The sequence below is a fragment of the Callorhinchus milii genome, unplaced genomic scaffold (genome assembly GCF_018977255.1).
Source record: "Callorhinchus milii isolate IMCB2004 unplaced genomic scaffold, IMCB_Cmil_1.0 Scaffold3, whole genome shotgun sequence".
NCBI classification, from domain to species: Eukaryota; Metazoa; Chordata; class Chondrichthyes; order Chimaeriformes; family Callorhinchidae; genus Callorhinchus; species Callorhinchus milii.
Genome location: NW_024704744.1, coordinates 59,416,599 through 59,438,701, shown reverse-complemented (window position 1 = coordinate 59,438,701; position 22,103 = coordinate 59,416,599). Strand labels below are relative to the sequence as shown.

The 22,103-nt window shown below is 39.2% G+C and overlaps 1 protein-coding gene across 1 annotated transcript in view; it reads left to right on the top strand.

The window, feature by feature from the left end:
• Positions 1-17,357, top strand: part of hnrnpua (heterogeneous nuclear ribonucleoprotein Ua) — a 28,643-nt gene extending 11,286 nt beyond the window's left edge. Inside the window, exons 5-14 of the mRNA XM_042332745.1 lie at positions 59-158; positions 9,710-9,822; positions 10,519-10,779; positions 11,106-11,225; positions 11,693-11,821; positions 12,638-12,806; positions 13,067-13,330; positions 13,795-14,003; positions 14,995-15,102; positions 15,619-17,357. Of these exons, the coding sequence (XP_042188679.1) occupies positions 59-158; positions 9,710-9,822; positions 10,519-10,779; positions 11,106-11,225; positions 11,693-11,821; positions 12,638-12,806; positions 13,067-13,330; positions 13,795-14,003; positions 14,995-15,102; positions 15,619-15,684 (1,539 nt within the window). The 3' untranslated portion in view covers positions 15,685-17,357. The remainder of the gene's footprint in view (positions 1-58; positions 159-9,709; positions 9,823-10,518; positions 10,780-11,105; positions 11,226-11,692; positions 11,822-12,637; positions 12,807-13,066; positions 13,331-13,794; positions 14,004-14,994; positions 15,103-15,618) is intronic.
• The last annotated feature ends 4,746 nt before the right edge of the window (positions 17,358-22,103 follow it).

Here is a 22,103-nt window from a genome sequence, read left to right as displayed (position 1 = left end):
GACAATAAAAGGTTTGTAAAAATCTGATGCCTTACTCTTCACATGTGTTTGGTAACAGGTAATTGAGAAGATACCAGTTAAGCATTTACCACCTGATCAGACAGATCCGCATGAAGTGAGAGTTGGCTGGTCCTTCGCTTCCTCCAGCATGCTACTTGGTAAATTTACTTTTTATTCTTGGTTGTTCATTTCCCTCCTTCCCCCATTCTTGTCCCCACTTCCTCAGGAGAGGAGGTGCTCTACTTAGAGGCTTAAGTATGTTTAATTGACAGATCTCCTGTCATGAGATTTTGCTAAACTGTCTGAGAACTGACGCATGTTGCCTACCAGTTGGCTTGAATGTTGCCTACAGCTATGAGTATGTTTATATTTGAGTCACTTCATTATTTTCCAAAGAAGGGACATTATTTTCATACAATTTAAATCTGGATGAGCTTAGAATGATTCATGTATCAGTAAACACAATAAATAATTTTGCATATAATGTAACATCTTCAACATAAAGTGCGGCATAGGATTTTTAAAAACTGTAGTTACTGTATTTTTGTAGGCAAACCTGGCAGCCAATTTGCATAGCAATATCCCCTGTTCAGTCATGAAGGGAGTGGCAATGGCATGGTCCAGTTTTGAAATGAACCTGCTTCATTCCTTAATTTTCTAAAATATCTTACGTTTGACAGCTTTGAACACTTTCCATGTTAGTTACTACCATGTGTGCAGTTGATTTGTCCCGCAAGCCGGCATTATTTAGTTATAATTCAAAGTTCTTGTCTAAGGGCATGACAGTAGTAATCTGAATTTCTGCATGTTTGAGTTTTCAGTCTTCACTTAAATCTGCAGGGAGTTGTGCCCAATTCAATTTTCACATTACCGATCTAGATTCATGATAATTGCTTTCAATAGGAAAAACTCACATGTATTATATAGATTTTATATATTTTCACCATATTTTTTAGAAGCCATACTTCGAATACATCTGTCTTTATATTTTAATTATTTGAAAGGAAACAATTTAAAGTTTACTCTCTTTCAACTTCTAAAGAGTTACTTATTCTTGAAAACCTCAGTTTGAGTTTTGCTAGTGTCGTAGTACACTGCATTCAAATGTTTCCTCTGATTCTCAAAGTGGTGCTGTGGAAGAAATCCATCATTGGATATGTGATTAATTGGACAGTTAAGAGCTATTAAATTGCAGTGCTGAATGAAAGGATGAAGTGATGGTTCTTAGTGCTTTTGTTTTGATGCTTCTGTGTATTTATTGGTCAGGTATTGTATGTTATGATGAAAAACAAACTTGCTAATGTATTCCATAATCTCTACATGACATTTCAGAACTTGTTTATTGCATACTTATCAACATGAGTCCAATATTAGTTTCCTGACTCAGTTGTTGGCTTATTGTAAAGCTGGGAATTAATCAAATCAATGAGTATAAGCACCTGGCATTTCATTGTACCTTAGCACAATATTTTGTTTCTGGTACCTAGATTTCAATCCAATCCAACCCAGGCCAAAAGTATCCTTTCAACTCACTATAACTGGACTACAAGAAGTGCATTTATTTGAATGCTTAATGTGTTAATATATACAATATAAAGCAACCCATTGACTGTGCAAGAATTAACTATGAATTGTTTATGAAAATACTGATGCAGAGATTATGACACAATGAGACCTTTGCAGCAATCATGTGCCTGCCATACCAACACCAGCCAAAATTTTACTTCCATCAACAGTGAAGTCCCAGCATTAAGCCCAGGGCATTTGGACAATGTTTTTGTAATGTTCCAAACCTAGGGAATAGAAAGGAGCATTAAACTTTTTTTTATCTCTAGGAGCCAAGAAATCAATAAATGTGTAGATTGTTTTTTTTCTCGTTAATTTTTGTGATGAGTGTGGATCTTCACTATGAAATTAGGCATTAATTGGTAAATCATGATCTAACAGCCAGTGAGAAAAAATGCGAAATGTCATACTGCCCGAGATCCTCTTCTGGGGTTAGGTTTAAACATTGTGGAGTGAGCTGTATTATGCCTGAGTGTGGTGCCTGAGGTGGGCAATTTTCCATTTCCTGCCACTTCCATCTCAACGGATGTAAATAGCCAATGACCTCACCCGTGACACTTTGGGCACATGCTCCTAGTGAAATAGTTTTAACACATTTTCAGGCTTAAATCAACTAGGCTTATTTATTTGGGTGAAATAAGTGTTTAAAGCTTGCGTATTATAGTATGCATCAGTGTAGATATTTGAGCATTTCTGAAACCTTTTTATTGAAAAACCTAGTCATTTTGCGTTTTCCCCTGATCTAATTGGGTAGCCCAGGTTGGGAGCTGCTCCTGAATGTCAGCTGACATGCTCTTCATCTTTTTTTCTTTTCTCTGTACTGTTACTCATATGGCCCATAGTATAATCATTAAAGTCATTTGAAGGTACAATAGCTAAAAAGATTGTTGTTTCACAACAGAAATGTATTTTGTGAAACAAACATAAAGAAAATGTAATGTACGCAGTTTCTACTTTTGCTCATTGACTTCAAGAACTTTAAGCACAATAATGAGCTGTCATGGCTCAATGTTCTCTGGAAAAATGGTCCATGGAAAGATGCTGAAAATATGATTTTTGTGTTTGAAAGCATTCGAATTGGCACAATAAACAAAGTCAATGTGGGGAAAGAAACACTTATGAGAAATATTCACTTCTGTGAAATGTATTTCTGTCCTTCAAATGTGAATTGAATAAATATAGCAGCTAGTTGTATGGTTATCTATTGTTTTCTCAATCCTTATGTTTTATAAAGGCTAGTTATAAATTAGGTATGATCTGTAATGGTGCAATTGTTCTATGCTGTAGAATTTTTTATTTCAGATCTTTCATGTACAGTTCTACAATAACCTCACAACTGACATGTAATGTGCCCATGAGGTTGAAATGACAGAATTGAGATCAGTAGTTTACAATCTAATTTTATTTACACTCAATTAAAAAAAGAAACCCAATAGAGTACTGTAGTCACAATTTTAGACATGGCACAAAATATTTTAATAATGTAATTTACCCATGTTTCCCAAGTTCTTGCTTTAGAATATCCTTTATCTTTGGGTTTGGTGTTTATGATATTTTATGTGCTATGGCAACCTTTGATACGCATTCAGGACATTTGTGTCCTGCACCAATTTACTAGTGACTGATTTACTCAGTTCATACTTGTGCTAGTTGGCTTCAGTGACTTTGTTCACTTCAGCACAAGAAACAGCCAGTTATGTCTCCTCTCTCAACTGATTTATTGTTGAAAATAGTGCTTTCAAACAAGTAGAAAACTATTGACTCTGTATTAGTCATCTTGAGATTTTTAAAAAGATTATTGGCTTCCAAGTCGATTAGCATACAACACTGTATGATGTGTTTTTCCTAGCAATTAGAACAATATGTTATGGTCAATGAACTCTCATAAAACCTAAAAATCCCAAACCACGTGTGTTGCCTTTACCATGTTATTCATAAAGAAGTGTTGATATAGTAAATCGAGTATTGAAAGGTTAGATTTTGCAAATTAATATTGTGGGACTGGGTGCTTTAGTTTTGGGGGAAAATTTGTGGGGAAAATCAGTAAGCAGAGCTCTACCTAAACAGTTATTTTAGAGTGCTAGTTCCAGACTGATTTTGGTTCTGTGCATCACATTTCGTACGATTTACTAATGATTTCCCAGGGGACCAAACCTGAAACTTAATAAAAGTAAACGATAAGAGTCTGAGAACATCGTTTGTCATGCTTTTTTTTGTCTCTGTACTCAAAAGAGTTAATGGGTGGACTATTGTTGCACAACTTGTAATATTTTTGTAAATGTTATAGCAAAGAACTCTTGCAATGCTCACTTAAAACCCTTTGGCATCTTAACTTTGTTGGTTATTCTTGTGCATTTTTAAAAAAATAAGCAATGGTATGATGCAAGGAATTAATCACCATAAAATGTCTGGACAGTTATTTAGTGCTATTGGAGTTCTACTAATTTCACACCATACTTCCATGAGCTGCAGTATTTTGTCAATAACTTTGAAGAGCCAAGTAGAAATTAGGTAAGATGAAATGCATTACTAGCTTTCCTTCTAAGTACATTATATTTTATGCATGAACAATCTTTAGATCCACATCCTGCATTTCTATACCTATCTATCTCCAAAGTGAAGGACACTTCTCTCTCCCTCTTTCTCTTTCTATCTCTCTGTCAGTGGCTAATTTAAATTAGTTGATGACTAAGGTTCACTGCGTCTAGATGTCTACAGCAAGATGCTGACTAAGACTTGAGTCGATTTATAAATTAAAGAAGTGCTAGTGGTTTATTACAAAAGATAATCCACATTCTCAGTTAAGTGTAATCAGGCATGAGTCTGTTTTGGTCCCCTTATGTTCTCTCAATTAATAAACATGTTGTCAGGAGGAACAGTTTAATTAAATTCATGGGCAGTGTTTCCAAAAGTGCAAGATGTGTTCATGGTAGCCCTTCATTCATTGTTCATAGCATGTACTCACTAAGCAACAGACTTAATAATGTGTTGTTGAGGGTGCATGAATTGCTATGATGCTTTTAACAGCAAAGCCAGTTTGCCCAATTTTAGATCTAGCTAGCAATATATAGTAAATTTGTGTGGATGATCAGGTTTCTAGTCCTAACTAAAACATTCCATCCATCCTGAGTAATTTATTATAAAATGGAACTGAGCAAAGTTCACCTTTCACAAGTCTCTACTGATCAGTTGCTTCTGCATCTTTTAGGGGCAGTGCATTCTACATTCTCAAAACTCTGTTTTGATTTAATTTCTAATTGATTTAGCTCTGATTTTAAGGTTGTCCCTTATTTGGACCCCTTCAAAGGGAATAGCTGTCACTACCTTTTTGATTTCATTTCCAATAGAGAGCCTGTTTATTCACTAATTGGGACTCATTCCAATGTGAACGAGCAAACCGTGTAGGTCTGTCTTAATAAAATTCCTTAACATGGTTTCTCTGTTAAAATCAATCATCTGTCCCAAAATGTGGCTTTGTCACTGTATCTTTTGGAAAAACAATAGATAGGAAGAATTAGTGGGTGCTCTTGGAAGTTTTATGCTCCTTATTCTTGGCTTTAGCGTGTGAAGGCTTGGGTAACATCTAAACAGCCTGTGGCTGTGTTGTAATAGTAAAGAATTGATTATTTTTGGCGGTTGAGTAACGAATGGAAATCTTACAGAATACCTTTGACAGCCCATTTCACGCAGTGTGTAGTACATTAGGCTTTGTCAAGTTATGGTCCGAAGTTTTTTCAGGGTCCGTTTGGGAACCAAGTCATCTGTTAGGGTACAGATACATCAGACAAAATCTGATTCTCGTGTTCAAGTCTGACATCGAACCATATGTATACGCAGGAAAAGTAGTGCTTAGAATCTTGTAGTCAACACATTGATCTGACTGGTTCCATTTAAGAGACATTATACAGTGGAAATAAAGGGGACAAATACACGTTTGAAACACTTTCAATATCCAAATACCTTGAGGAAAATGGGGCCCGAAAGAGCACCCTTTTATGTTGAATTCTTCCAGGTACCCATCTTTACCTGATTGAACAGAAGTTTGCCTCTTCTGCAGGAAATGTTTGCATCTAATATCTTGGACTAAATGATGGTGGTGGGGTGTCTACCTCAGCAACAGGATGTAGTGCTGAAGTGAAGTATAATTCACCACTAAGGTTCTGGAATGTCTTGTTAATGAATTGTTGTGGTAATTTTCATTTTTCTTTCTCCCCCCCACACACCCCCACCCCACAATAAAATGGATGGAATGGAGGCTGAAGTTTGCTGTTTGTGTAATTGCAGAGCAAGCAGTCTGCCCAATTCGGTACTGGTACCTTATATGTACTACTATTGCTTCTTGATATACTGCAAGAAATGCTCCAATCTGCAAAATAACAGGTTTTAACTTCATCACAGGCAGTGACCGAAGCATGCAGTGTTTTATCCAGGCCTGAATGCTTTGTGTGTTCTCCTTCAACTCTTATTCCTCAGCTAAATTGGTCGTCTTTTGTTGATGATGCAGAAGCAGTAATCTGTCCCCTCAGGAATGCCTTGTCCGCCTCAGATACAACAGTGATGGTGATGCTTCTGGAGCGGAGGTAGTAGTGACAAAACAGGAAAAAAAGTCCACTTCATCTGCAACATTGGCCAGAAGTTTGGATCTCCCAGCAATGAGGTATTCAGTCGCCAGGTCGATGAGTGTGAAGGGTGATTTCTTGGCCCCAACACTAAATTAACCCGGGCGTTAACTGAAATCATGATAATCCAATCTTTTGTCACCCCAGTCAATTAATCTGGGGAAAAATAGCAAGAGAAAAAATACAGGTGGCATATTATGTGAGGAAAGCCAGGCTCTTTTGAATATCCAAGACATCTGCCATTCCATTTTTGGCACACAGTTTAAGAAGCTTGGAGGAATTCCCTCTACTGAGGAACCATTTATCTATCCTAGGATCTAATACACAATTAAACTCACTTTGACTTGTTTGCAGATGACCAGCAGCAGAGATAAATAACGAAACAATTCTTGGAAACTCAGTGTTAGGCCAGAAACATTGATGTTGTGTATTTCTGTTACAACAGCATGGATATTCTGTCAACCTGCAAGGTCACTGTTTAAGATGAAACAGAATGGCCACATGACATTTCTTGGAAGATTATGATTTGGAATAAACTTCCATTCTGTTGCTGTGGAATTTAATGGGGCACTGATTTTATTGAAGATGTTTGGTAAAGATTATTTGGGGGACCAGTATCAGCCTAATTGCATTCTTGGCCACAAATGCATTGCAACAAAAGGCTCCAGTGTGGTTGTTTAAATGTATGCTATCAACCATAACTGAACAAAAGTTGTATCACGTTCTACTTATGAAGTTGGTATTCAGTATCAGTAATGTGCTTACTGTAATAAGGCATCTTATTTTAAAATGGTTACTGTTTCCAATGTGATAGCTTGCCTCTCATGTTGACTGAATGAGGTAGGCTCTCCAGGCACAAGGTCACAATATATAATTTTATAGGATTGTGTGATATTTCTTTCAAGATACACATTCTAGTCAAATGCATTGTAACAAACCACTGCATATATTGATTGCAAGTGGTAGCATCCCAGTGATTTATTTAGGTATATACCTACTGATTGATGTCTTCCCTACTCTGAACCAGCCACAAAAAGTAAGTACAGCAATTCAACCCTTGAAGTTTAGCTAGACCAGAAATAAATTGAAGGAGGTTATGAGAATAGCTTTCTTCTCTCCCCACCCCTGGCAAACATCCCAAATTGACCTTGTAGTAGCAGGTTCTATCTGAAATCGTTTCCTGCTATAAAAGCTGATGATCCCCTCTCCTTTGTTTCCATCAACTGCAGAAGCAAAGCACATTTGAGTAATAAAATCTGTCGCACAGTTCAAATCGGAGTGGGGGGTGGAGAGAACGAGAAGTGAACTGAATCAACCAATTAATACCGCCTGGTACATAATATCAATTCAGGCAACCAGATGAGCATGTGCCACTAACATTCAATACAACATACTATACAAATGAGCTATGCTTTCGTTGTTTTTCACCATTATGAAATAAATTATCATAAAGTGTTTAAATCTATAGCTGGGTTCTGTTCATCCATCCCTAGCATGAGCATGCTATGACTGGTCTCTTCTGGGGTGTTTACATTTAGTTTCATTTTCAAAGTTCATTCTCAGCCTTGATAAAATACCATAGCAGAGATTGAATGCAAGGGAAGTTTTCTGTATTAAATTGCTTCCCATGATGTGCTAATTCTGGATTTAAGCATTTCTGATTGCCTGGACAGCTCCAAATTTTCTCAGTAGATATTTTTTTAAAAAAGCTTCAGCTGTTTGGAGCCAGTGGGGGCAGATTATCATTTGTTGTACCACAGTTTGCAGCATCACATGACCAAAGGTTTCTTGAACTCCCTTTGTCCAAGATGGTCATATTTTTATGGTGTACAATTGAAGTTGTCAACATCTTTCAAAAGAAATTGTATGCTCCATGCAAAAGATGTTAATATTGGAGATAAAATGTTTTCCATTCTTCAGTAACTATATTGAGAAATTCTGAGCCAGTTGTAGCACAGACTGATGCATACAGAGCTTGCTCATTATATTGAACAATTAACTTGTATTTTAACCACAGAATAATTCAGTAGATCTTCACTTTGAATTGTTTCACGTTCACACCAATCTCAAGAGAGAGATTCTTAATGTGAAAATGTGTGTTTATGTTGGGAACCATGCACACTAGAATGGGTTTAGGTTGCCCTTACAACTAGAGATTTTTATTATGTTAACTGAGCTCGAGCTGGAATCAAACTTGTCAGGAGAGATCAGTGTGCACCAAAGTGCCTTTTGGTAGATGGGCTGCTATTTTGTTTCGTGATCCACTAGGTGATTCCTTCGGTTATATATGATATGGACTGTTCAGCCTTTACTTTGAAGGAGTTTTGACTTCTGCCTTTGGAGGATTGGGGGAGAACAGGGGTCAGTGTCTTTTGTAACTATTTGAAAAGACCCAAATTATCAGCAATTCCATTTATCAAGAGGAGACTGGATCTGCATGCTATACCTAGAATAAGATGACATTGGTTACCTATTATCAGTTATGTTTTAAGTCTTTGTACAGCATTTTAATAAGTCGAGCTGCACTCTACATTTGGGGGAATTCATAATTTTTAAGTTCCTACATTGAAGAACTCATTAGAAAGCTCTCCCCTTATTTAAGGGAGGTGGAGAGGAGGATGCTAATCGTTGACCAAATGTGTTGAGCAACTACCTATGTTTAATCACCTTTTGCCTTGTGTAAAACTACATACTCACAAATAATATCACTGAGTTCAAAAATCAAATCAGTCTCAGTGTTGCTGAGAGCTTAGCAGCAATTTATTTGCCTTTGGTCAACACAGTATGCCTATGAAAAATTGCAAACCTTTAAAGTGTGTTCTTAAAAGGTCATTCATTGTATGTAAATGTAGAGAGGCGGACTATGAATAAATGTGCTTAAGAAAGCACATTTTGACTGACGAACATCTGCTTGTTGCACCTGCTGATCTCTGATCAGATTTTAAGGATTTTCTATTTCAAGTCCATGTTTCAGACAAACTTCCTCTAAGTGAAAATTTGGGGCAGTCTATTCGTGCTCCAGTGGGATGCACAAGTTTTCAGGAAAATGTTTTATTATTCATTTTCTAAGATTGTTATGTTGAATGATTCTAAATGGACTGTGGAACTAAGATTAGAGATTTAGAGTTTAGCTTTATTCGTCAAATTTTCTCCCCCTCTTTGCAGTATGGTTTAATGGGTGTCGGGCATCCTCTTATTACTTCACCCAGCTTGCATTCTTCATCTGTGAGTCTAGATAATGTTGGCATTTGATCAGAGGAACATCCCCACAGAAACATTCTATGCTCATGCAACACTTGGCTTTCCCCCATCCTTATCCAAAGTGGCTCTGAGGGTAATTGTAAGGTTCCCGCTGACATCAGCTCACTAAGACCAGATGAGGGATTGAATTTAGGAAGGTTATATTAATTGATCTTTGTAGCATACATTTTTGCTATGTTCTTAGGATGCAGTTCAGAGCCGTGGATATGCACTGCATTGTTTTCATATTTTTAAAATGTGCACAACTACATTTGACTTCACAGGTGAAAAAGAATTTTCCTTTGGGTACTCTGGGACAGGGACAAAATCTTCAAATTGCAAGTCTGAAGAGTATGGTGAAAAGTTTGGAGAAAATGATGTGATCGGCTGCTTTTTTGTGAGTTGATTCAAATTTAAATCATTTTGCTATGTGCCACTTTTAGATTTTAATTTTTTAGGTTTACCTTTTTTAATAACGCTTACTGTTTGCATTGGATACTTATTTGGGACCTAAAATGAGGGAGCTGAGATAATGGGATTAAATTTGTGGTGAATGTTAACAGAAAGCAGAAGCAATTGTACTCTGCCAACCAGTAGTCAAAGGCTGAGATTCACATGTCAACGCTGTGGCTTCACAATTTAGAACAATTATGCAGTGGGGGGAATGCAGTGAATCACTCTTTTAAAAGCCCTCCCAATCCCTCTTGTAGGGCATCTACCATCCCCACAAGGGAATATAGGTAGTGGACCTAATTTGGGGGACAAGGTTTTGCACCAAACTTTCTACAGTGGAATTCCAGAGACCTCAAACAATAATTGAGCACTTTTTACCTGGCTGTTTTCCTGGTCATCCAGATGCAGGAAGCACGCTCGGAGTACTGCCAAACACAATGTGATCTTGCTTTGATATGAATTTGGCATAGTTATGAATTTCTGTATTGAATCATGATAGATGGATTTGATGGCCTGAAACTGGAGTAAAATAAATGCTTTTGGTGGAATTATTGTCATTCTTGCAAGCTGCGCTATATTAAGTCTACTTGAATTTATCTTATAAAGCACACTTGAATTATTCATTTCACTTTTTCGGTAGACCTTTGGTGATGAAGTGGAACTTTCCTACTCCAAGAATGGTCAGGATCTGGGAGTCGCATTCAAAATCAGCAAAGATGATCTTGCGGGTAGAGCTTTATTTCCACATGTTCTGTGTCATAACTGTGCAGTGGAGTTTAACTTTGGGCAGGAAGAGACTCCCTTCCTTCCTACACCTGAAGGCTTCACCTTCCTCCAGCAGGTCCCATTGGAGGAACGTGTACGGGGGCCAAAGGGCCCTACAACCAAAGGAGAATGTGAAGTGAGTAATATTTTAACCTGTTCAAAGTTGTAACCTTGTTAGTTAGCAGGGCGAAAGTAGTAAAATCTGGCACATCTGCAGATTTTGTATTCACAATATAAATTTGCGTGAGTTAATTAGGACCAGTCAGCACAGATTTGTGAAGGACAAATTGTGTTTAATCAATTTACTAGAGTTCTTCAAAGAAGTAACTACAAATGCAGATCAAGGCAATGCTATGGATGTTGTGTATTTTTTTGGACATGTAATGATGGTGTTCAATTCATTTAAGAGACTGGATTAGTCTGTGGTAGGGGTTGTATGATTTCTTATTTTGCTTTTCTTAGGTTTTGATGATGGTTGGCTTGCCTGGAGCTGGTAAATCAGTCTGGGCTTCAAAGCATGCTGCAGAACACCCAGGAAAATATAACATTTTGGGGACAAACAACATCATGGATATCATGAAGGTGAGATGAATTAAAATCTTTGTTCAGTGCATGTGCAACTAGTCATTTAACTGTTTCCAAGTTGTTAGTTACTTACACAATGCTGGTATAGCATGGAAAAGATTGCATCTTTGTTGACATCTCAACTCCTATTAATTCAAAGCAGTATGGCGGATGTTTTTAAATCTAAATTAGTTGAGTGGGTCCGGTAGTTTGTTTTACAATTAGAAAATCATCAAATACTTAGGAGTGCAGTGTTAGTTGTAGTACAGCAACTAACCGCAAAGGCTGTGATATTGGCACGTGTCAATATTGTTAATTTAAGCCATATTATTAAAATGGAATGGATTGCTCAGCATGCAAGAGGAAATGATTCTTGTATCCTAACTACATTTGCCTCAAAAACTAAGGAGGACAGATAAACTTGAAGAATGTTTCAGAATGAATGTAGAAACAACTTGTTATTTAATTGGTTAAATTTATTTTAGGTGTTGAGCTTCAAGCGTCAGAAAACTGATGGTGGTAAACTGACTACACTGATTCAGCAGGCCACACAGTGCTTGAGCAAGTTTATTGAGATCGCTGCTCGTAAGAAACGCAACTACATTCTTGATCAGGTATGCTTTTTAAGCAGATATTTGGGAAATTTATTTTCATGTTAACGAGCGGAATTAAGTTATTTTTTGTCTGTTCCATGCAATATAACAACAACAAAATTACATTTGCATAGTGCTTTTCATGTCAGGAAAACCTCTCGAGGCGCTGAACAATCAGTGTTTTGGACCTGAGCTGGGCGTTGGGATCGTGAAAGGCAGGGATCAAAGAGGTAGTTGAAGAGGGGGCGAGGCGGAGGGACTATGGGATGGAGTTCCAGAACTCCAGGGGCAGAAGGAGTTCTGGTCACACAATAGATCAGATAGTTGGGGTAGTTTCCATAAAATTGGAATTATGTAGAGTTGCAGCTTTGTGTGGTGCTAACACATGCATTTGATTTAGTCCCATATGTAAGGGAACAGGTGTTCTAGGACTGCCCAGATGAAGACCACTGTATCTGAATGTAAAATGAATTCATATCCAGTGTGTTAAAATGTGTATGTTTGAGTGCTTTTGGACATCTTTGCATTAGTGAGGTCAATGGTGACCCAGAAATTGGTTATTTTCTGACACTTCTTCGGAGTCTGATCTTATGCATCCAAACTGCTGCATTATAAATTGGTTGTTCTGTATTTCACTTTATAGTTCCAGTGGTATTTGTTATAATCAGATCTACTTTGTATGTGGAATGACTGGTGTTGGTATAACAGCTATACTGGATGAAATGTGAGAGATGTAAGAAGTGGATGAAGGGTTATGAATAGAAAATGATAATGAAAGAGAATTCAAATTCTCAATGAGATTTGTATTTAACTTTACATTTTAATTTTGCAATATAGACAAACGTGTGTGCCGCAGCTCAGAGAAGGAAGATGTGCCTGTTCGCAGGTTTTCAGCGTAAAGCAGTTGTCATTTGCCCCTCCGATGAAGAATATAAGGAACGTTCGAAGAAAAAAGCTGAAGAAGAGGGCAAGGATGTTCCAGAGCATGCTGTTCTGAAAATGAAAGGTATAGATTTAAATAAAGCAACTCATCTTCTTAAATTGTTTTGATTTATAATTGAAACTGGTATCTTGGGAACATGTTATACTATTGTACTTGTTGTTCACCTGATTGGGATTTTCTTGAATTTTTGGTTTAAATTAGTAATAATTTAGGTTCAATCTGCAATTTAATGAATAAGAAATTTTGCAGAACTAAATGTAGGATTTAATTTTATGTATAGGAGTATTTAAACCTTTACCTTTCTCCCCGCTTTTTTTTTCAAGGTATCTTTGCACTGCCAGAGGCTGGTGATTTCCTTACTGATGTAAGCTATGTGGAGCTGCAGAAGGAAGATGCTGAGAAACTGCTTGAAAAATATAAGGAGGAAAGTAAAGCAGCCCTGCCACCTGAGAAACGTCCCAATACTAATGCTGGCAAACGAGGCCAAAATCGGGGCCGAGGTGGCCAACGAGGTGGAATGAACCAGTTTAATAGAGGTGGTCAGAGAGGACGTGGTGGATATCAGAATCGTGGCAACTTCCGTGGAGGTATGTGTATTTTTAAGACAATCTTGCACAATGTCTTAAGTTTCCACCTAAGTTGGAAACCTGGGAAGTAAGGGTATTAGGAGATTGATGCTTGAAGTTGGGATATATAAGGAAATGGGTTTAAAAAGATAGATATGTCGTGAAGTAATATAATGGCTGTGCAGGCTCGATGGTTTGAATGAACGTTCCTGTTCCCATGAGATTGCCATTTAATCTGCCAGTCTCCAAAAATACTTAAATGTTATGCTATTTTCTTTCCCCTCGATCGTCTCCATCTGTCTCGCTGAAGTAGTATTTGTTAAAAGATTGAGAGGGAGAATACATATCCACTTGCAGGATTATTTTTCCTAAAGTCCCCAAGGTTAAGGATGCATAAATTTCAACATTTCCATATGCTCTGAAAATTGTACTTCTCTGATTTAAATAACCATAGAGCTGTGAGAAACTTTCTCTTATATTTATAGGCGCAAACCGTGGACAGTATAACAACCGAAGAGGGGGAAATAACATGATTCGCGGCTTTGTTCATAATCAAAGCTTCAGCCCAAGAGGAGGCTACAATAGAGGTGGCTTTATCGAAAGGAGTACTTACAGGGAGAGGGGTGCTTACAACAACAGAGGTGCACCGAACAACCACAGGGGTTCAGGCAGTCAAAGAGGAGCCTATGTACAGGTAAGGAACATACTTCCTTCACTGAGTAATTGTTTCTTTCTGGTGGCAGACTGGGCCATTTTCTTTGCGGCATAAGTAGTCAGGTCTTCTAAGTTAACTCTAAACTGTCTGTAGAAACCGATCTTACCAGCCAAGTAACTTGATCTAAAACCAACGGGCTGATTTTCAAGGTTAAAGGAGGCAAGTGTCTAAACCTCCAGCTGTCACGGCTGAGCAAGTAAAAATAGTGCAACCAATCCCCTGGTGAGGGAGCTGGATAAGACAGGAATGAGATCATGTATCAGATTAGGTGGCTTGTGCATTGATGCAGCCTGCTGTCTTACAACTGTGTGATCTTTAAAGTCAATTCACTTTAGAGTATATTCTGTGAAGCACTTTGAGACATCTCGAAGACGTGAAAAGTGCTATATCAATTGCAAGTATTATCTTCTTACCCAGTTGAGTTTAGTCAGCCTGGTTCAGTTGACATCATTCTGAATCCAAAGGCTGTGGGTTCAAGCTCCCATGTCAGGACTTTTGAGCTCATGGTCTAAGCTGATACTCTGGTGCAGTGCTGGGGGAGGACGGTATTGTCGAAGCTGCCATCCTTTTAATGAGACAGTAAACCAAGTCTGTTCAGGTAGCTGATCAAGTCCCATGAACCTATTCGAAAAGAGAAGGGTGTTTCTCCTGTTTTCCTGGCCAACAATCCACTAGATAAAATAAGCCATTCACTTCATGGCTGATGATAGATTGTGGCCTGCAAAATCCACAATCTGTACTCCTGTAAATCCTGTGAAGCACTTTTTTTGCAAATATTATGGTTAGTCCATAAAGAACTATCTGACTTCTACATGAAATCAGTGTTGGAACATTGAAGAATGTGATTTTAAAATTATTGTATTTAACCTTGCAGAAGAAATGAGGGTATAATGGAAACCTTGGTCTTTTGCAAGATACACAGTGGTTGGCTGACTTTTTTTAAACATTAAAAGTTGTCCTTTTTTCCTAGAATTTCAGGGGCAGGGGAAATAATCGTGGCTATAACCAAGGCTACAGAAATGAAAACTTCAACCAAGGTCAGGGCTACAAACAAAACTGGAACCGTCACCACCAAGTGGTAAGCAACATTCCATGAAATGGTACAGAGAAATGTAAATTGACCTGTAACTCTTTAAATGCTCTGAGATGCTACCCCTTGCAAAGGGTGCTGTATAAATGCAGATTGTTGTTTACAATGTGTTTTAATAAGAATTATTGTATTGAAATGCAAAGAATTAGTATAACCCTTAAAATGCCACTGGTTTATATTCAGTATCTGGCTCTGTAAAGAGGTGGTTTTCTTTCTCTCCTGCTCTTGACTCAAATGATTTCTGTTTTTGCTAAAACCATTCGGTGAAGAGGAACTGAAAAATACAATAATTCTTGTAGCTTTAGCTTTTAAAATGGGCCTCTTTTGGTCAGCTAGGTATCTGACATATAGAAACTCATTGCTTTAAGTACTTTACATTTACAGTACTTTAATCTTGAATTTTTAATCTAGAAATTGCAAGTTGAATGTATGCATTTTTATTTCCCGTTTACATGCTATTCTGCTCTCCATTTCTCACATCCTGTTCTGTGTTTTGTCTTGCAGCAGCGACCTCAACAGTTCTGGAGTCAGAAGCCATGGAACCAGCAGTTCAGCAAAGACTACTACTAATGTCTGCACTGAGTGAGCCAGCGTTGGTCTCGCAGTGCCCGCAACTTCAACCAAGAGATGTCAACTTTTTTAATCTTGATTTTTAAACATTCCAAAACAAAGTGCCTGCAGGTCGTATTTGGAAGCTTTATCAGTTAATTGATTTTTAAGTGTCTTTTATTTTTTTACATTATAATTGTAATGTTAAGGTGGAATGTGATGAACCTCCCAATTTCTAGAGGATGAAAACATTTTCAGTTTCTACACTTTTGTTTTCTGTAAAATTTTATCAATAAGCCCCATGAACTTGTGCTTTGTCTCTCTTGCTCATGCTGTCTGATTTCAGTCAGTTTATTGTGCTTTTTATAGAACTGCAGCATGTGCATTCCTTATGCTGCTAACTTTAGCTCATTAGAAAGATATCTTGTTTACTGTTGGTAGGTGTTTTTTTCCCCTTCTCTCCCTTTCCCAAATTGTATTCCCTTCTCTCCTGAAGATGGTGACTCCTGCTGGAAATTTTGCACGTGGATAGGATTGGGCTTAGCTATGATTTTCCCCACCTAACTCCCCAATGGTTATATAACTTGCGAATAAATAATTCTTGCATTTGGTATAGCGCCTTATCACGTCTTCTAGACGTCTCAAAGCGCTTCACAGATTATACTGTAAAGTGGATTGACTGCATATTTTGTGGGCGATACTCACTGTCCAGCACTTGGAGGAATAGCCAGTTATGAAGAATTCCTATTGCTGTAGAATCAAACCCACGTATGAGTAACCATGTTCAGCAGGGGAGGGGGAGGATAAAGAAAGTAAGGGCAAACTGCCAGGGAGCACAAACTGAATAATGGATGCTTGGAAGGCAGTTTTAATATTAGACAATCTTGTGATATTTTCAACAGTGAGTGAAGCAACACGTTTATTAAAACCAGCAGAGAGCTGATTAGATGTGTGGCCCTTTTCTTTCCACCTCCCCTCACCCTCCCATTCTTCGCCAAGCAATCTTGTTCATATATTATAAATACTTAATGTGTTTATATTATAAATACTGAATGTGTTCAAATTTTAAACTGTGGTTACTCACTGTTGCTGCAAAGTTGTGATGTAGCACAGTTAATAGGCTGGGGAGTTGCATAATGAAAATGCCATTGTGATATTAACTCACCATCATGTGATTGGTGAAGGGGTGTAGAAGTAGACTAGTGGAGAATTGTGCATTCAGCTTGTGTTATACTGTAGTCTCTCCTCTTGAGTTTTACATGTTTGAATACCTACAGTTGAGACAGAATGTTAACCCTGGTGAGTTCAGTAATATTACTGCAACCATTTCAAAATGTAATTGGTTACATTCCAGGAAATACCATGAATTGAAAGATGATCTTTAGCTTTATACACTTCCATTGCTTGTTTAGAAATTTACCGTAGATGACTCGTGCAGATTTATTAAGTTGGATTGAAGGCCCTCTGATTGAAATTTACTTAGATTAATTTTCAAAGAGGATTATTTGTTTTAAAGTTGGGGACAAGGCTGGTGACCTGATCTGCTGGATCAGTTTCCTTTTGGGGTGACCCTGATGGTTACTTTTCAGAATTTGTGTCAGTCATGGAAAGTATCTGATGTGTTTTTTTAAAAATCTATTTCAAGTACAGTGTTGCTTTCATATTAATAAATACTTGTCTTTTGAGAAAATAAATGGAAGTGGAATCATTGCATTTCATTAAACATACAGTCTACTTACAATTATATACCAAACTAAGTTTAAACATGTGAACTCCACAAAAAATAAGTTGTTTCAAAGGCAATGCCATTATATAGTGCAATATCAACAGAACATACAGCATGGAATGAAAGCAATGTACTAACACGCCTGCAATCTGTTTTCATTGAAAATAAGTTCATCTCTAAAAATGTATCTATAGAATCTAGTTATCTACGAACCCTCCCAACATGATTCCCTTTCAAACAAAGGGTGACCAGAACTGCATTGGCCTTGTATTCATCTATGCAGTGTCAGAATATATCACCTTTCAAATGTCATGTATACACAACTGGTGTTGGTAGATTTACATTGATTTCCAAAGACAGTGACTGATCAATAATTTTAAGCCCATTACCTCTGCTAATAGTTGCTTTACATTTTGTACAAATTTTGGGTTTCTTGTCCAATTACCTTATGTGATGTTAAAAGACGTTTCTGATAAGCTCAACTTGGGCTTTAGAAAGCCTTTGAAGTTAGATTCTGTGTCCCCTAAGCCAATAGACCTTTAAAGTTGATCCTCAGCTAAGTCCCTGAGCAAAACGTCAAGAGTCCTGGTTCTTATCAATCACAAAATATGGTAGAAGCACAATTGACAAATACATTGCAGGGTTAAATTATGCTATTCAATCTAACCTTCATAATTGATGAGTTAACAAGATGTGAATTTAGTGTTATAGAAGTCTACATAGACTGTACGTGATGTTCCTATCCAGTATGCAAATTTTGAGTAGGTATAAAAACTGCAGTTAGAATGCTACAAGCATCTTGCATTTCAAAATTTCGTGGAAAATACTGTGTAGCCATGGAAGCTGTTTTAATTGAAAAAAACTTTCATTATGGTGAAAAGATTATAACCCATTTTAAAAATATGAAATCAATACTTTTCTATAAAAGGAAAAAGGTTACTGGAGCTTTCCTGACTAGTCAGTATGTCCAGGAGATTACCTGCCTCCCACCCTTCTCGAGGATAATTTGTTTCAGACAGCTATTGAAAACGTACCTATGTTTTCAAGTGCAATCAGTGCTTCTGGAATGAATACTGATAATTGTTCTGTTGTAACTCCACATCAACGCTTCAAGTGGCTGTAAGTAGACCTTTAATAAAGTACCACTAATAGCTATGCCACCAGAAGAGTTCCTAATATTACAAACATTAACAATCTACTTCCATGTTAGTCATCAAGCCTACAAATACACAGTCACTAGAAGTAACAGAAAACCCTGAAATGCTTTGAGATGCATTTCAGGGTTTTGATGTGACATAACAAATTCCAAGAACTGCAAAATAAGGTGTTTTTGTGGATTGGAATCTAACATTTGGTCTAAAAAAGTCTTTTAAAAAAAAATTGGCCAACAACCTGCTTGCAGGTATGTTTGGCAACTCACACAGTTGCTACACTTGACAATTTTCTATGAAGTGTCTTGAGATGTTTCAACATAATGGATGCCATATTAAGTATAATCATTATTTATTATTTATTGTATGGGTATAAATAGCAAGCTGCATTTATCTAGCTCCTTTCATAGGCCATACAGCCCCTTGAACCTGTTCTGCCATTCTATAAGATCATGGCTGATCTGTAATTATCTGCCCTTGCTTCATATCCCTTGCTATCCTTACCTAACAAATATCTATCCACCACAGTCTTGAAAATATGAATGTAATTGAGGCATCATTTCCTCTGATTTATATTCCAGCTCACTTGAGCCAACATCCCATTAGCTTTCTTGATAACTTTTTGTACCTGTGAGCTTGTTTTTAGTGATTTGTGTATGTGTACATACATATGTATGTGGACAAATTCCTTTGCACCTCCACAATTCTTAGTTTCTCACCATTTAGAAAATATTCTGTTTTGCTATTTTTGATAGTGGATGACCTCATACTTCCCCACATTGAATTCCATCTGCCACAGTTTTGCCCACTTACTTAATCTGTCTAAATCCCTTTGTAACTTCCTGCAACCATCTACACAATTTACTGTGCCTCCTACCTTTGTCATCTGCAAATTTTGATATAAAGCTATTCCTTCAACCAAGTCACTTTATATATTTTTATATATATATATATATATATACACACACATATATATATATATATACACATATAGCTGTACCCATTGCAGCTTTGCTTGCAACCAAAGGATCCAATATGGAATGTAGATTGACACACAGATGGACATTTCGCCTTTAATATATTTTCTCCCACAGTCTTATCTGTGTATCTCTCTTGCTCTCTGTCTGTCCATCTCTTTCTGTCTTACTCTCTCTCTCTGTCTCGCTTTCTCTGTCTTAGTCGTCTCAGAGCGCTTTACAATAACGAATCCCGGGGCCGAGCCAGGGGGAGTGGGGGGAAGGTAACCAAAGGCGCAGTCTAAAAGAAAGGTCTTCAGCAGAGAACTGAAAATGGGACGGGAGGGAGTGAGACGAAGGGAGTGAGGAAGGCAGTTCCAGAGCCTCGGGGCATAGTGGCTGAAGGCACGGCCGCCAAGGGTGGAGCGGAGAACTCTGGGGACGAGGAGGAGGCTAGACCCGGAGGAACAAAGGCAACGGGTACTATTTTGAGGAGAGAAGAGGTCAGAGAGGTAGGGGGGTGCAGCGGAGTGGAGGGACTTGAATACAAGGGTGAGAATCTTGAAATCGATCCCCTCTGGGACAGGCAGCCAGTGCAGTCTGGCAAGGACTGGGGTGATCGGGGAGCGGAGTTGGTGCGGGTAAGAATGCGGGCGGCAGAGTTTTGAATTATTTAGATTTTATGGATGGTAGACCGGCGACGAGGGAGTTAGAGTAGTCCAGCCGAGAGGTGACAAAGGCATGGAACAGGGTTTCAGCGGCTTTTGGGGAGAGGTATTGGCGGAGACGGGCGATGCGTCGCAGGTGGAAGAAAGCGGTGCTGGTGAGGGACCGGATGTGGGGGAGGAAGGGCAATTGGGGGTTGAACCTGACCCCTAGGTTGCATATGGGTTCGGAGAGTTTTAGTGGGAGGTCAGGTAGGTGGAAGAGGTGAGAGCCGTGAGATTTTAGATGTTGACGAGAGCCAAAGAGTATGGCTTCCGTCTTGTCAATGTTCAGCTGAAGGAAGTTTGCACTCATCCAGTCCCTGAGATCTGACAGGCAGCCTGACAGAACATCAGGGGACTTTTTTTCCCGCAAAGAGAGGTGGAAAAATAGAGTTGGGTGTCATCTGCATACATGTGGAAATGTACCCCATGTCTGCGGATGACATCCCCAAGAGAGAGCATGTAGATCAGAAAGAGGAGGGGGCAAAGGGTGGATCTTTGGGGTACTTCGTAGGCGGGTGAGTGGGAGGAGAAGCCGTTTGTGCAGATGTACTGCTGGGGGTTTGTGAGGTAGGACTCGAACCAGGCGAGTGCGGTCCCACTGAGGTGGATGACGGAGGAAAGGCGGTGGAGGAGGATGGCATGATTGACAGTGTCAAATGCGGCGGAGAGGTCCAGGAGGACAAGGAGGCAGAGGGAGCCCTGGTCACGGATAGAGAGGATGTCATTTGTGACTTTCACAAGCCCAGTCTCTGTACTGTGGGCGGAAACCGGACTGGAGGGGTTCGAAGAGGGAGTGGGAGGAGAGGTTTGCGCGGAGTTGGTGTGTAACAACGCGTTCTAGAACTTTTGAGAGGAAGGGCAGGTAAGAAATAGGGCGGTAATGGCTGGGGTTTGAGGGATCTAGGGAGGGTTTTTCAGGAGTGGGGTGATGACAGCAGTTTTGAGGGGAGCAGGGACCGATCCGGAGGAGAGGATCTGGTTGATGATGTCAGCCAGTAGTGGGCAGAGGAGGGGGAGCTGGGTGACCAGTATGTTGGTGGGGAGAGGGTCGAGGCAGCAGGTGGTGGGTTTCATGGAGGTGATGGTGTGTGAGAGGCAGGAGGGAGAGATGGGAAGGAAGAAATGTAGAATGGGGGTGGTGGTAGGAGCAGATGATGAGGAGGGTGAGGGGGACAGAGAATGCGTGGTGGTGGGTGACAAGGGGCAGGTGGATGAGGCTGCCTGGCAGGTGTTAAGTATTTTAGATGAAAAGAAGTCCATGACCTCCTCGCACTTGGCATTTAATACGAAGATTGAGGAGGCCTGAATGGGGGGCACGGAGGAGGTAGTGGGTGGTGGGAAAAAAGGATTTTAGGGTTGTGTTTAACCTCCAAGATGATGTTGGAGTTGAATGACGTTTTTGCGCGTATCAAAGAATGGTGGTAGCTGTGGAGATGCTCGAGCCACAGTTGGCGATGGACTGTTAGGCCAGTTTTCCGCCATCTGCACTCGAGCAGATGGGTTTGGGTCATCGAGGGAGAGCCAGGTTTCGGTGAGCCCAAGAATATCAAGGTGCTCATCCAGGATGACGTCGTGGATGGTGAGGGCTTTATTTGAGAGGGAACGGACATTTTGGAGGGAAATGCAGGTGGGTTTGCTGGAGTGGGGAGGAGAGAGTGGTGCGGAGAGGATTTTGGGTTGTACAGGAGAGATGGTTATGGAGAGTGATGTGAGTGGAGAGTTGGGGAGGGTACGTATGAGGGGGAGTTGGGTTTGCCATAAGGAGGTGGTTTGAGCGGAGGGAACGAATGATGGGACACGTGGGGTTGCTGCTCTGGGACAGCCAGTACCTGGAGCCACGATGGGCCCGGCGGAGAATGCCCAGGCTGGAGCAGAGGGAAGTGGTGATGCGGTCGAG